The sequence below is a fragment of the Triticum dicoccoides genome, chromosome 5B (genome assembly GCF_002162155.2).
Source record: "Triticum dicoccoides isolate Atlit2015 ecotype Zavitan chromosome 5B, WEW_v2.0, whole genome shotgun sequence".
In the NCBI taxonomy this organism is placed as follows: Eukaryota; Viridiplantae; Streptophyta; class Magnoliopsida; order Poales; family Poaceae; genus Triticum; species Triticum dicoccoides.
Window position 1 is genome coordinate 489,996,818 of NC_041389.1, and position 14,796 is coordinate 490,011,613.

A 14,796-nucleotide genomic window follows, 5' to 3' on the forward strand; every position below is an offset into this window, starting at 1 on the left:
GGTATATCTTTAGATCTTGCAATCGAATCTTTTTGTTTCTTGTTTTATCACTAGTTTAGTTCATAAAAGAAAACTAAAAATGGAATTGTGTTTGTCTCATACGCTTCATCTTTTTAATATCTTTCGTGAGTATGATGAAAAGGAAAATTGTGCTCAAGTGCTAGAAGAAGAAATCTATAGAATGTTTGATACTAAATCTTTGAATGATGAGTATGATTGTAATGTTGTTAGTATGAATTCCTTGAATATCCATGATGCTAATGATATGCAAAGACACAAGCTTGGGGAAGCTATGTTTGATGAATATGATATTTTTAGTCCCCCAAGTTTTGATGAGAATATTTATTATGATGAAAGCATGCCTTCTATTTATGATGATTATATTGATGAAAGTGGGTTTGGAAGAGTGTCAACTTTAGGAAGTAGTGATCCCACTATTTTGGAGGATGTTGAATCTTATTGTGATGAACATGAAAGTGGATTTGGAAGAATGTCAACTTTATTTAGTGATGATTCCACTATTTCGGAAGAGGTTCCAATTGATTGAGAACAAAGTTGCTATCTATGATGATTATTGTGATGACTTGTATGCTATTAAGAATAATGATAACCATGAAACTTGTCATCATGATTTTAGTTTTCAATTGGATTATGCCTCACATGATAATTATTTTGTTGAGTTTGCTCCCACTATTATTCATGAGAAGAATTTTGCTTATATGGAGAGTAGTAAATTTTCTATAAAAGTAGATCATTAAAAGAATGCTTTAGGTGCTGGTTATATTGTTGAATTCATTCATGATGCTACTGAAAATTATTATGAGGGAGGAACATATGCTTGTAGGAATTGCAATAATATTAAGTTTCCTCTCTATGTGTTGAAATTTTTGAAGCTATGTTTGTTTTACCTTCCAATGCTATTTGATTATTGTTCCCCTAAGTTGTTTGATCACAAAATTCCTATGCATAGGAAGTGAGTTAGACTTAAATGTGCTAGTCATATGCTTCATGATGCTCCCGTTATGTTTCAATTCTTATCTTTTATGTGAGCATCATTTCCACCATCATGCCTAGCTAAAAAGGCATTAAAGAAAAACGCTTGTTGGGAGACAACCCAATATTTACCATTACTGTTTTTGTGTTTTAACATGATTATGCTACTTCAGTAATCATGTTCTATAGCTTTTGTTTCAATAAAGTGCCAAGTAGAACCTTTGGGAAGACTTGGGTGAAGTTTATGTGATCTTGCTAAAAAAACAGAAACTTTAGCGCTCACGAGATTAGCTGCCATTTTTACTGGAGAGTGCTTTTAGGTTGATTCTTTTTGAAGGTGTTTAATAGACAAATTCCTCAGGTCCAGCAATTCATTTCATAATTATTTGAGTTCCAGAAGTATATGTTTGATACAGATTACTACATACTGTTCTGTTTTTGACAGATTCTGTTTTCATTGTGTTGTTTGCTTATTTTGATGAATCTATGAGTAGTATCGGAGGGTATGAACCATATAGAAGTTAGAATACAGTAGATATTACACCAATATGAATTTATAATGAGTTCATTACAGTACCTAAGTGGTTGTTTTATTTTCTTATACTAACGGAGCTTACGAGTTTTGTGTTGAGTTTTGTGTGGTTGAAGTTTTCAAGTTTTGGGTGAAGTTCCGATGGACTATGGAATAAGGAGTGGAAAGAGCCTAAGCTTGGGGATTCCCAAGGCACCCAAGGTAATAGTCAAGGACAACCAAGAGCCTAAGCTTGGGGATGCCCCGGATGGCATCCCCTCTTTCGTCTTCGTTCATCGGTAACCTTACTTGGAGCTATATTTTTATTCACCACATGATATGTGTTTTGCTTGGAGCATCATTTTATTTTTCTAGTATTTGCTTTCTGTTATTTAGAATAATGTTTTGCATTATTAGTTTCAATAAAAATGTCAAGGATAGCCTTTACCATGCTTATTTTGCTAGTATACATGTTGCTGTTTGAAAATGGAAAGTTTACCGCTGTTGCAAAAATTCCCTAGAAAAGTCAGAGAATGGTATAATGTTGAAACTTTTTGCATATTAATATCTGATAAATTTATTACAGTGGGAATTTTCTCTCATATTTTTTGGAGTTAGGGAAGTATTGATACTCTTGCATTCTTTACAGACTGTACTGTTTTAGCAGATTGCTGTTATGGTTGCATTGTTTGCATATGTTTGCTTGTCTAATGATTCTATTTGAGGATAGGAGTATTTAATATGCAGAGACATTTAGTATGAAATGGTGAATAATAATTTTAGTGATTTGTTACAGTAGAAATTGATAAGGTTTTGTATTGGTTTATACTAACCTATCTCACGAGTTCTTGTTGAGTTTGGTGTGGATGAAGCCTTTGATAAAGAGAGAAACCATGATATGAGAGGAATTAAGGAGACACAAAAGTTCAAGCTTGGGTATGCCCAAGGCATCCCAAGATAATATTTCAAGAAGTCTCAAGCATCTAAGCTTGGGGATGCCCCGGTAGGCATCCCACCTTTCTTCTTCAACAATCACCGGTTAGTATCGGTTGAGCCTAAGTTTTTGCTTCTTCACATGAGTTATGCTATCCTTGCAATGTCATTTTATTTTGCTTTGCTTGCTGTTTGAATACAATACCAAGATCTCAAATTCTTAAATGTTAGAGAGTCTTCACATAGTTGCCCAATTATTTGACTACTCATTGATCTTCACTTATATCTTTCGGAGTAGTTTGTCATTTTCTCTAGTGCTTCACTTATATCTTTTAGAGTATGGCGGTGGATTAATTTTTAAGAAATTGCTAGTCTCTCATGCTTCACTTATATTATTTTGAGAGTTTTTTTAGAACAGCATGGTATTGCTATGGTTGCAAATTTGGTCCTAGAATGATGAGCATCCAAGTTGGGTATAATAAAAACTATCATAGGAAGTGAATTGGATGCTATGATCAATTTGTTGCTTGATAATTGTTTTGATATATAAAGGTAGTAATGTTAGGGTCATGCTAGTGGATAATTATGAAATTGAGAAATACTTTTGTTGAAGTTGGCAAGTCCCGTAGCGTGCACGTATGGCAAAAGTTGTGTGACAAATTTGTTGCATGAGGTGCTCTTTTGATTGTATTCCTTATGAGTGGCAGTCGGGGACGAGTGATGGTCTTTTCCTACCAATCTATACCTCTTGGGGCATGTGTAGTAGTACTTTGCTTCGAGGGCTAAGTAGAATTTTGCAATAAGTATATGAGTTCTTTATGACTAATGTGAGTCCATGGATATATGCACACTCATCCTTCCACTTTGCTAGCCTCCCTTATTACTGCGCAACTTTCACCGGTATTGAAACCATTATTTACCTTCCTCAAAACAGCCACCATACCTACCTATTATGGCATTTCCATAGCCATTCCGAGATATATTGCCATACAACTTTCCACCGTTCCATTTATTATGACACGTTTCATCATTGTCATATTGCTCTTTGCATGATCATGTAGTTGACGTCATATTTGTGGCAAGGCCACCTTCATAATTTTCATACATGTTGCTCTTGATTCATTGCATATCCCGGTACACCACCGGAGGCATTTATATAGTCATATTTTATTCTAGCTTTGAGTTGTAATTCTTGAGTTGTAAATCCATAAAAGTGTGATGATCTTCATTATTAGAGCATTGTCTCGGTGAGGAAAGGATGATGGAGACTATGATTCCCCCACAAGTCGGGATGAGACTTCGGACTTTACAAAAAGAAAAAAAAGAAGAAAAAGGAAAAAAAGAGAAAGGCCAAAAAGAAAAAAAAGGAAAGGCCAAAGAAAAAAAAAGAGAAAAAGAGAGAAGGGACAATGCTACTATCTCTTTTTTCACACTCGTGCTTCAAAGTAGCACCATGATCTTCATGATAGAGAGTCTCCTATGTTGTCACTTTCATATACTAGTGGGAATCTTTCATTATAGAACTTGTCTTGTATATTCCAATGATGGGCTTCCTCAAAATGCCCTAGGTCTTCGTGAGCAAGCGAGTTGGATGCACACCCACTTAGTTCTTTTTGTTGAGCTTTCATATATTTATAGCTCTAGTGCATCCGTTGCATGTCAATCCCTACTCACTCACATTGATATCTATTGATGGGCATCTCCATAGCCCGTTGATACGCCTAGTTGATGTGAGACTATCTTCTCCCACCTTTTGTCCTAACAACCACCATCTTTTACCACCTTAGTGCTATGTCCATGGCTTACGTTCATGTATTGCGTAACAGTTGAAAAAAGCTGAAGCGCGTTAAAAAGTATGAAACAATTGCTCGGCTCTTCATCGGGGTTGTGCATGATGGGAGTATTTTGTGTAATTAAAATGAAGCATGGCCTAACTATATGATTTTGTAGGGATAAGCTTTCTTTGGCTATGCTATTTTGATAGGACATGATTATTTGTTAGTATGCTTTGAAGCATTTTTTTATGTTTTATAAGCTTTTATCTTGAATCATTTGGATCTGAACATTCATGCCACAATAAAGAAAATTACATTGAGAATTATGCTAGGTAGCATTCCACATCAAAAACTCTGTTTTTTATCATTTACCTACTCGAGGACAAGCAGGAATTAAGCTTGGGGATGCTTGATACGTCTCCAACATATCTATAATTTTTGATTGTTCCATGCTATTATATTACCCCTTTTGATGTTTACGGGCTTTATTATACACTTTTATATTACTTTCGGGACTAACCTATTAACCGGAGGCCCAACCCATATTGCTGTTTTATTGCCTGTTTCAGTATTTCGAAGAAAAGGAATATAAAACGGAGTCCAAACGGAATGAAACCTTCGGAGCGTGATTTTTAGGAAGAATATGATCCGGGAGACTTGGAGTTCACGTCCGAAGAGCATCGAGGAGGCCACGAGATAGGGAGGCGCGCCCACCCCCCTGGGCGCGCCCTACCCTCTCGTAGGCCCCTCGAGGCCCCCCTGACCGACTTCTTTCGCCTATATAAGCCTACGTACCCTAAAAACATCAGAAAAGAAGATAGATCGGGAGTTCCGCCGCTGCAAGCCTCTGTAGCCACAAAAAACCTCTCGGGAGCCCGTTCCGGCACCCTGCCGGAGGGGGAACCCATCACCGGTGGCCATCTTCATCATCCTGGCGCTATCCATGACGAGGAGGGAGTAGTTCACCCTCGGGGCTGAGGGTATGTACCAGTAGATATGTGTTTGATCTCTCTCTCTCTCTCTCGTGTTCTCTCTATGGCACGATCTTGATGTATCGCGAGCTTTGCTATTATAGTTGGATCTTATGATGTTTCTCCCCCTCTACTCTCTTGTAATGGATTGAGTTTTCCCTTTGAAGTTATCTCATCGGATTGAGTCTTTAAGGATTTGAGAACACTTGATGTATGTCTTGCCATGCTTATCTGGGGTGACAATGGGATATTCACGTGATCCACTTGATGTATGTTTTTGGTGATCAACTTGCGGGTTCCGTGACCTTGGGAACCTATGCATAGGGGTTGGCACACGTTTTCGTCTTGACTCACCGGTAGAAACTTTGGGGCACTCTTTGAAGTACTTTGTGTTGGTTGAATAGATGAACCTGAGAATGTGTGATGCATATCGTATAATCGTGCCCACGAATACTTGAGGTGACAATGGATTATCTAGGTGACATTAGGGTTTTGGTTGATTTGTGTCTTAAGGTGTTATTCTAGTATGAACTCTATGATGGATTGAGCGGAAAGAATAGCTTTATGTTATTTTACTATGAACTCTTGAATAGATAGAACAGAAAGGATAACTTTGAGGTGGTTTCGTACCCTACCATAATCTTTTTGTTTGTTCTTCGCTATTAGTTGCTTTGGAGTGACTCTTTGTTGCATGTTGAGGGATTGTTATATGATCTATCTATGTTATTATTGTTGAGAGAACTTGCACTAGTGAAAGTATGAACCTAGGCCTTGTTTCCTACCATTGCAATACCGTTTACGCTCACTTTTATCGCTTGCTACCTTCCTGTTTTTATAATTTCAGATTACAATTACCTTTATCTACTATCCATATTGCAATTGTATCACCATCTCTTCGCCGAACTAGTGCACCTATACAATTTACCATTGTATTGGGTGTGTTGGGGACACAAGAGACTCTTTGTTATTTGGTTGCAGGGTTGCTTGAGAGAGACCATCTTCATCCTACGCCTCCCACGGATTGATAAACCTTAGGTCATCCACTTGAGGGAAATTTGCTACTGTCCTACAAACCTGTGCACTTGCAGGCCCAACAACGTCTACAAGAAGAAGGTTGTGTAGTAGACATCAGTGTCGATGAGTTCGACGTCGTCAGGGGGAAAATGGTCGATGAAACTGAAAATTTTACAAGTCCTGCTTATATAAACAGCGCATTGGTCCCAGTTCATGGCACAAACCAAGACAAATGCCCCCCTTTGGTCCCGGTTCATGCCACCAATCAGGACCAAAGGTCTCTTTTTAGCAGCCCAAAGGGCGGGAAGTAGAGGCCTTTGGTCCCGGTTGGTGGCACCAACCGGGACTAAAGGGCGAGCATTGGTCCCGGTTGTTGCGTCGAACTGGGACCAATGCTGCCCTTTAGTCCCGGTTGGTGCCACCAATCGGGACCAAAGGCTTATTGTTGCCCGCGTCACGGCCAAAAGTTTAGTCCCACCTCGCTAGTTGAGAGGGGCTCGGAGTGGTTTATAAACCCCACTGCCGCTGCCCTCTTGAGCTTCTCTCCAATCCAGGCTTACGGGCCTAATCTCTGTCACGTTGTGCCTGTGGGCCTACTGGGTCTGCTGCGGGCCTGAATCCTGGCCCATTGGTGGGTTTCTAGTCGCATTCAGGTTGTGGTGGCCCATTAGGTGGCACTTTTTTTTATTTTTTTGTTTTCTTTTTTGCTTTATTTATTTTATTTTGTTTCTACTTACAGCAAAATACGTACTAGTTTTTCAGTGATTCTTTTTGCTTTTAGGTAATAAATTTTTTGTTAGTGCCATTTGTTTTCTAATTCAAATAGTTTAAATTTGAACTTTTGGAAATTTGTGTGAATCACTAGTGTTTGAATAGCTTTACTATAAAATTAGATTTTTGAGTGATTCTTTTTTCTGCTATTTAATATTACTGAGTTTTATCGTTATATTCAAAAATATATTTTGTTATTTTAGTTTCTAACAAAAAATTCTTTATGATAATTCTTTTTGCTATTAAAGTTTCTAACAAAAAATTTCTTTATGAAAATTCTTTTTTCTTTTATTGTTTTGAACAGAAAATACTTTGATAATTTTAGTTGCATAAATGTTATATAATTTTAGTTTCAATAATACAAGAGGTTTTATAAAAGTTTATTTTGTTTTTAATTATTTATAAAAGTTTATTTCGTTTCTACTATTTTATTTTCTTTTTTGCCTTTATTTATAAATATTCTTTATGTTTTATTTGTTTATTTTATTTTGTTTCTATTTACTGTTGCTATTTTTATTTATTTTATTAAAGTTTATTTATTTTACTTTATTAAAGTTTATTTTGTTTCTACTTATTTATTAAAGTTGTATCTGTTTCTACTTCTTTATTTTATTTTGTTTCTACTTATTTATTTTCTTTTCTTTTTTGCTTTTTTATTTATTTTATGAAAATTTGTTTTGCTTTTAATATTTTACACACAAAAGCCTTCTCCCCTGGCCGGTTCATTAGTCCCGGTTCTTGGCTAGCACCAGTACTAAAGACTACCCTTTTGTCCGGGCTCAGGCCACCAACCAGGACCAATGGTGGTGGGCCAGGAGCGAGGCCCATTGGACCCGGTTCGTACCACCAACTGAGACCAAAGGGGCCAGACGAACCAGGACCAATGCCCCCACGAGGCCCGGCAGGCCCCTGGCCTCACGAACCGGGACCAATGGTGCCATGGGTCCCGGTTCGTGATTGAACCGGGACTAATGGGCTTACCTGGCCCGAACATATGCCATGTTTTCTACTAGTGTGCCAAGAACGACGTGGTGGCAGGGATGCAGGTCGTCGGCGCGTGGAGCGCCCATGGGGGCTTGGTGCGGCGACCTTGCTCCGAGATGGTGATGCACCAAGGCAAGGTCGTGGTGGTGGTTTCTTCGGGCCGACTAGATCCGAGCCCACGCGGGTTGCGGCGCGTTGTGGCGGAGGTTGGAGGCAACGCCCCTCTGTCGTGCATCTGGTGGGTGTGCGACGGCGGGTGCTGGCGGGGCCGGCTAGATCTGGGCCCTCCCTGGCTCGTGGCCGGTGCGAGTGGTGGTGCAGACTGCAGCGCGTGATGCAGACGTCAGTGTTTCGCCATGCTCCAGTCGGGATGTGAGGAGGGGCAGCTCCAGATCTACTTGTGGGTGCGTCTGGGGTGCTTTCCTCGACGTAGGTATGCAATTCCTCCAGACGAAAGTCCTGCTCTTTGCCGGTGGTGACAGCGCCCATGGGTGTTGTTTCCTTGTTGAAGGCCTCACCGAGGAGATCTTGCACCTCTCTCGCCCTCGAGTTCGGTCTCCGGGTGAAAACCTAGATCTGCCTTGTTGGATCGGCGATGATGGCGTCATTGACGCCGTTTCTTTGTTGGAAGCATCGCTATGGAGATTTGACCTCTTGGTGAGAGCACATTGTTTGGCGTGTGGTGTCCAGTACGGAGATGGTGGTGGCGGGGTGATGATAGGATAGGGTCTGCGGTGGCATGTCCGTCGGGGTTTGGCTATTGGCCAGCGGTGTTTTGGTCATTGGAGCATTCTTGATATGCAGACAGCGCTAGACAAGTCTTGTTGACTGTCCTCTTGCTGCCGGAGCGGCACATGTCTGCTCCTCTTTCGGATATGTCTTCTCTCTCCGGTGTCAACGGGGCTGTTCAACATGCTTGTGGCCGCCATGATCGATGCGGCAGCTTGTTGTACTTGTGTGATGTTGCAGCGAAGTTGAAGTCGTCAGGCCGTGAGCGCGCTTGGTGATATACGATGATGCCGCTTTTATTGCCGATGTACATTCTGTTTGTATTGTATTTGCTTGGGTCTTTGGCGCTTATGTATGCCATGTAGTGCTTAGACCTAGTTTTGCTAGGTGTGATGTGTCCTTTTGTACAGGTTTTCGCCCGGTTTTCCTTTAATAAACCAAGCAGTTTCAGCCTTTGGGCTTCTTCTTCTGCAATGGAATCTTAGCAACTCTCCTACTAACTTTAAAAAAAATGTTGCTTTCCTGCACAAATCTTAAAGCAAACAAGGGTAAAGATAAGAGGGGTCGTGAAGGCAGAGCTAGGAAGGAACTTTGTGTAGCTGTCGTGTTAGCAGTTCAATTGGTAGTAGGGTAGCATCACTGTTTGGTAGAACGAGGATTTCAGAACCAACCTTCAGATTTTATTTTCGAAAAAGGGCCCAGATTTATTTTAGAGGTCATCGAACGACTACTACCACCGTCAGAAAGAGCCGGCGACGCGCAACTATCTCTGCTCCCCAACCAGAGTCAGCTTGACTTTGTCGATGTCACACAAGAAGTCTTCATACACTTGCCCATAAGGACCAGCACCCCAGGGCTGCAATCGTCCACCATTAAACCTTTGAATCGATCTAAAGCACTTGACACTAAATCTCATCATCGGTCACGCACGGTGAGAAACCCTAACCTCACTGTCCAAAGGAGAAGACATGAATCTATGCAGGAGCTCCGCCGACTTAGTCATGACAGGAGAACTCGAGGAGGACCGGTGCTTGGAAGACCAACTCAAAGATGAAACGCCACAATCTGCTGAACACCATTCCTTCGAGAGAAAGAACCCTAACCTAAACTACTAGCCAGAGCTGATGCACCGGGATCTCCTTCTCCGCCATTGGCCGCCCAAGTGGTTACACTACTGGCCGCCCGAGTGGCTAAATTACTAGCACCCAAGTGGCTAAACTACTGGCCAGAGTGGCAAGTAGAGTGCAGGTGTATTCACGGGTTCGCTAGCGAAGCTGGGAGGGGATGAGTGCCTTGGACGCCGCAGTCGCGAGAGGGGAAGAGAAACCCTCACCATGGTAGTCACATGTGCATACTTTTGTTTGGCCGAGAACCAACCTTTAGTAGAAAACTAGTACACGCGTACGTGCACAACACGTGCAATGTTCAATTTATGAATACAGCTTTTCCATTATAACTTTTCCAAAAGAAAGAAACAATCACATAGCTCTAGAAAAGTCTAACAAATCAGTATTCTATTTTGTTTGTATCAAAAGTTGTTGTTCTCATAGTTATCCCAATTTTACCTATCACTTCTACAGGCAGTGGTTCTGACGCAACGTGATAAAATTATGTTTAGTGATGCATAGCATAAACGAGAATTATCTTATAATCACATTTGTTTTGGACGAATTATATCTTTATGGTTGCAAAACTTGCAATAAAACGTACACACTAAAATGTTTTTGAGTTCCAAAAAAAATCTTTGTGAGTCTCAGATAGTTGTACTGTATTATACTTTAATCACATGATGACTTAACTAATGTACTACCAACTCTACTAATTCTCTACAAATATGCGTAGTATATTCCACACAAACGGGCGACATAAATCCGGTGCTGCCTTGGGCACACGTGAAAAGCGTTGGCATACACACCATCCTCCGCTCACTTCGTCCGACCACACTCACACAAACTCTGTAGGCTGCACACTGTTGAGGTTGTGAAACACCACGTCTTAAAATAAACAATTCAAGAGGGGTCTAGATTTCTGTAAAATGAAGTGCAGTTGCACAGTGAATACTGTAGAAACGAATCCCTTCACTTTAGACCATAGAATGTCATCAACGGCTGAAATTGCATATTAGATTTAGGATTTAAAATTTTAAAACTAGTACACTACATAGTAGTATAGATAGATATAGATATAGATGAGAAACAACTAGGCAGTCAAGTTTTTTATTTTTGCACTTACAAGGAGCCAGTCAAGAATTCTACTCTATGTTTTGGTGTCATTAAGTGGTTTAATAATGGTTTCATGTGATAAAAGGCCAAACATGACTTTTTTTTGCAAGGAAAGCCCTCATGCTCATTTATTCATTCCCAATGAAAGTTCATCGTTTATAAGAGCATTCAAAAGGAAGATAGCGGGTTCATCGACCCCAAGTACAAGGATCAGTAAAGACCAAGTAGTATTTTTAATAAAAATGACACGGGCAATATTTTTGAACGAAAACGGCACGTCATGGTAACAAAAATAGTTTGGGTGAAAACGACATCTCATGTGATGGCAAAATGGAACGAAAATGAAGCATCGTTTCGTGGGAAAATGAAAGATGACATGGGCAATATTAGTTTGGATGAAGACGACATGTCATGTGTTGGTAAAAAAAAGCTAGTTTTGATTAAAACGACATCTCAAGTAATGCAAAAGGGGGGAAATCGAATGAAATTGGAAAAATAGTTTGGATCAGTAAAGACCAAGTAGTATTTTTAATAAAAATGACACGGGCAATATTTTTGAACCAAAACGGCACGTCATGGTAACAAAAATAGTTTGGGTGAAAACGACATCTCATGTGATGGCAAAATGGAACGAAAATGAAGCATTGTTTCGTGGGAAAAATGAAAGATGACATGGGCAATATTAGTTTGGATGAAGACGACACGTCATGTGTTGGTAAAAAAAAAGCTAGTTTTGATTAAAACGACACCTCAAGTAATGCAAAAGGGGGGAAATCGAATGAAATTGGAAAAATAAAAATCGCTAGAAGGAGGGCTCGAACCTCCGACCTTGTGGTTAACAGCCACACGCTCTAGCCAACTGAGCTATTCCAGCTTGTGTTGGCTAGTCGTGTGGGACATATTTACATGAAAAATAACCCGAGCCGCAAGGGCCGCGCCGACGAAGTGGAGTGAGGTCGCTGGGCCGCGTGCGGTTTGCTTCGCGTCTCGTCTTTCCTCCGTCCCGGCGTCAACCAAACGACCCCGTCCGCCCGCCGTAGATCACGAGGAGAAAGGAATCGGCTCCGCCGCCGCCGCCGCCGACGCCGAGAGAGGATGAGCTACCAGCAGGTCCCTCCGCAGGAGTCCTACCCGCCGCCAGGCAAGTCCCCGCGCCGCCCCCCGTTCATCTCTCGCGAACTCCCCCCAAACCCTCCCCAAATCGGCATCGACGCGTCACTTTCCCCGATCGATTGGGGAGCGTGTGTTGTTGGGTAGGGTCTGCCATGATCTGATCTGTGTTTTTCTTCCGCGCGGCCTGCAGGGTATTCGCCGGTGTACCCGCCGCCGGCCGGCGGGCAGCAGGGCCCGTACTACCCGCCGCAGCAGCAGCAGCCGCCGCCGCCTCCGGGGTACCAGGGCTACTTCAGCCAGGGCCAGCCGCAGCAGCCGCCGCCATACTACTACCCGCCGCCGCCGCCGCATGGTGGCCATCACCACCACGGCCACCACCACCATGACCACCACGCCGAGGACCACCACCATCACCATGGTCACCACCACCACCACCACCACAACGATGATGACTGCTGCCTTGGTTTCCTCAAAGGATGGTAATGTTAATTCAGGCCTTCTCTTGACATGTATTATGAGTTTTGGGTATGCGATTCGGATGTGATGTTGGCTGTGGTTAATTTCTTGTTTAGATTGCACCAATAATGTAGTTTTTCTTTATGACGAACTTGGAACTCATTGTTGAGAACTTAGATCATCGGATTATGCTTAGTTTTTCTCGAGCCAGCTCTTTGGTATCTTTTTGAAAGGGGCTTGGTTGGTTCCTTGTGAAATTCTTTACATATTCAAACCTAAAGCATATATGATTTCCCGTGCTGGTTGAGTCTATATTTTGTAATAAAAATTTCAGTAGTTGTTGCCTAAACAAAAAACTTCACAATGAAAAGCCTTATATCTACTAGCACCAAAGAAACAAAGCATTGTGTACGAGTAATATATACAGGATCACAGATATATGCTGATGTGCATTTGCATCCATATTGAAACATTTAGTAATATAATATGTACACAACTTCGAGATAATGCCATGCTGTATCAGGAGCCCGTAAAGAGTTTTGTTGACAGTGTGATTTTTGATTTATCAATGTCGATAAATCCATTGTTTATCATGGCCAGTTGACATATTGTTTGCACATCTTTGGAACACTGCATTTATACATTCTAAATCGAGATCTAAAAGAGAATAGAGGTAGGATACGTCTGCTAGACTACTTGCGCACTGTTGCCTGGTGCAGGGTTGCAGATTGTTGTTTACCTTGGACAATGACAATCTTGAATAATTGATAGATGTTCAATGTTCTCTAGTGCATCAATGATACCTTGTTACGTGTCCACCCAGAAATACAGTCCTTGAGAAGTGCCTGTAATTAACTAGTTACACTATACTACCTGCTAGCTGAAACTCAAATGGAACATGGCCAGTGTGGTATGCAAACACTTGTAGAAGGACTGATGGCTGCACACATTTGGGCACCAAACCTTGAATTTGTGGATCAGCAAAAACAATCTTCCATGCGAAATAATACCATACATTTAAATCAGCGTTAAACTTGTAAGTGGAGGTAGGATCAATCACTACTTGAAAAAAAGTTGACATGCCTTAATCAATGTGTCTGGGGTTTTAGAGGTACACCATACTCAAATGTAGATTCATACTACTGCGCAGAACGATGCCTTGATACAGATTTTTCTTTTGTTCAGCAAAGATGTGTATGAATGCCTAATTCCATGGGTGAAGCATTTTATTTCCGAAGATCCCAGCTGGCATTTTCATTCCACGTTCCTGTTTTTCGTTGCACTAACCTCAACGTGTTCCCTTTTGCAGGTTGGCCGCTCTATGCTGCTGCTGCTGTCTGGAGGAGTGCTGCTGCTGCTTCTGGTGATGTGCATGCTTATAAGCTATTCGTGTCTTGCATCTTCGAAATGGTGTGCCAGTGTCTAGGGAATCTTATTGCTTGTTATTCTTCCTCTATATGAAGGATTCAGTTACCTGTGTCAAATAAACGGTGTTTATTGATGAACTGCTTGGACCATGGATGAAAAGTATTGTGCAAAGTGTACATGATCCAGACTTTATATTTATCATCGGCTGATTGTGGATATTTGTTGCTTAAATGCTTGTAAATGAACTTACTAACATCAAGTAATAGTGCCATATGGAATGTTTCCAGCAAATACTAGTTCAAGACATATATCAACCCAAATTCAAGTGATAGATTCACCATGTGTGACGTACACCGCACGGCTTGGAAAAGATCTTAACAAGTCATCTATCCATCTCGCTGACCACCAAGCAGGGAAAGCTGAGACCTGGGACTGGGAGCACCTGGAATGGCTAGCTGGAAACGGAGGGTGGACTCTGTGTGGATGCTGTAGTCCGCTAGGGTGCTGCCGTCCTCCAGTAGGGTCCCGTTGAAGAAGAGGCAATGTTTGGAAGGGGGAATGCCCGTCTCATCGTGGATCTTGGCGTTCACATTGCCAATTATAGTGGAAGTCCAGACCCTAACACAGGTGATGGTCTTGCCGGTCAAAGTGTTGATGTAGATACGCACCCTGTTTCTGTTCGGCTGCCTAGAACTAACATGAAGGACATTCTCACTTTTCATGTCGTAGTAATCCAGGGTACGGTCATCCTCCAGCAACTTCCTACCATAGAACAACCGCTGATTGCCCGGGGGAATGGCCTCCTCGTCAAGAATCTTTGCCTTGAGACTGTAGATGGTATCTGAGCCATCGACCTCAAGAGTGATGGTCCTGCCACTCTTCCCGGCCACAATGTCTGCCAGCTTCAAGACGTAGATCAGCATCTTTGCCTGGAGAATTGACCCACTCTGGATGCC

General features: G+C 41.6%; 1 protein-coding gene and 1 non-coding gene across 2 annotated transcripts; one reads left to right on the forward strand and one right to left on the reverse strand.

Moving 5' to 3' along the window:
* Positions 1-11,703: 11,703 nt before the first annotated feature.
* On the reverse strand, positions 11,704-11,777 carry TRNAN-GUU. Its single transcript has one exon. It is a non-coding gene; the product is annotated as a tRNA-Asn (tRNA).
* An 81-nt stretch (positions 11,778-11,858) lies between these two features.
* On the forward strand, positions 11,859-14,058 carry LOC119311063 (cysteine-rich and transmembrane domain-containing protein WIH2-like). Its single transcript, XM_037586693.1, has 3 exons — positions 11,859-12,044; positions 12,207-12,495; positions 13,782-14,058. Exons 1-3 carry the CDS (start codon positions 11,999-12,001, stop codon positions 13,837-13,839), a joined length of 393 nt encoding a protein of 130 aa, XP_037442590.1. The 5' UTR covers positions 11,859-11,998; the 3' UTR covers positions 13,840-14,058.
* The last annotated feature ends 738 nt before the right edge of the window (positions 14,059-14,796 follow it).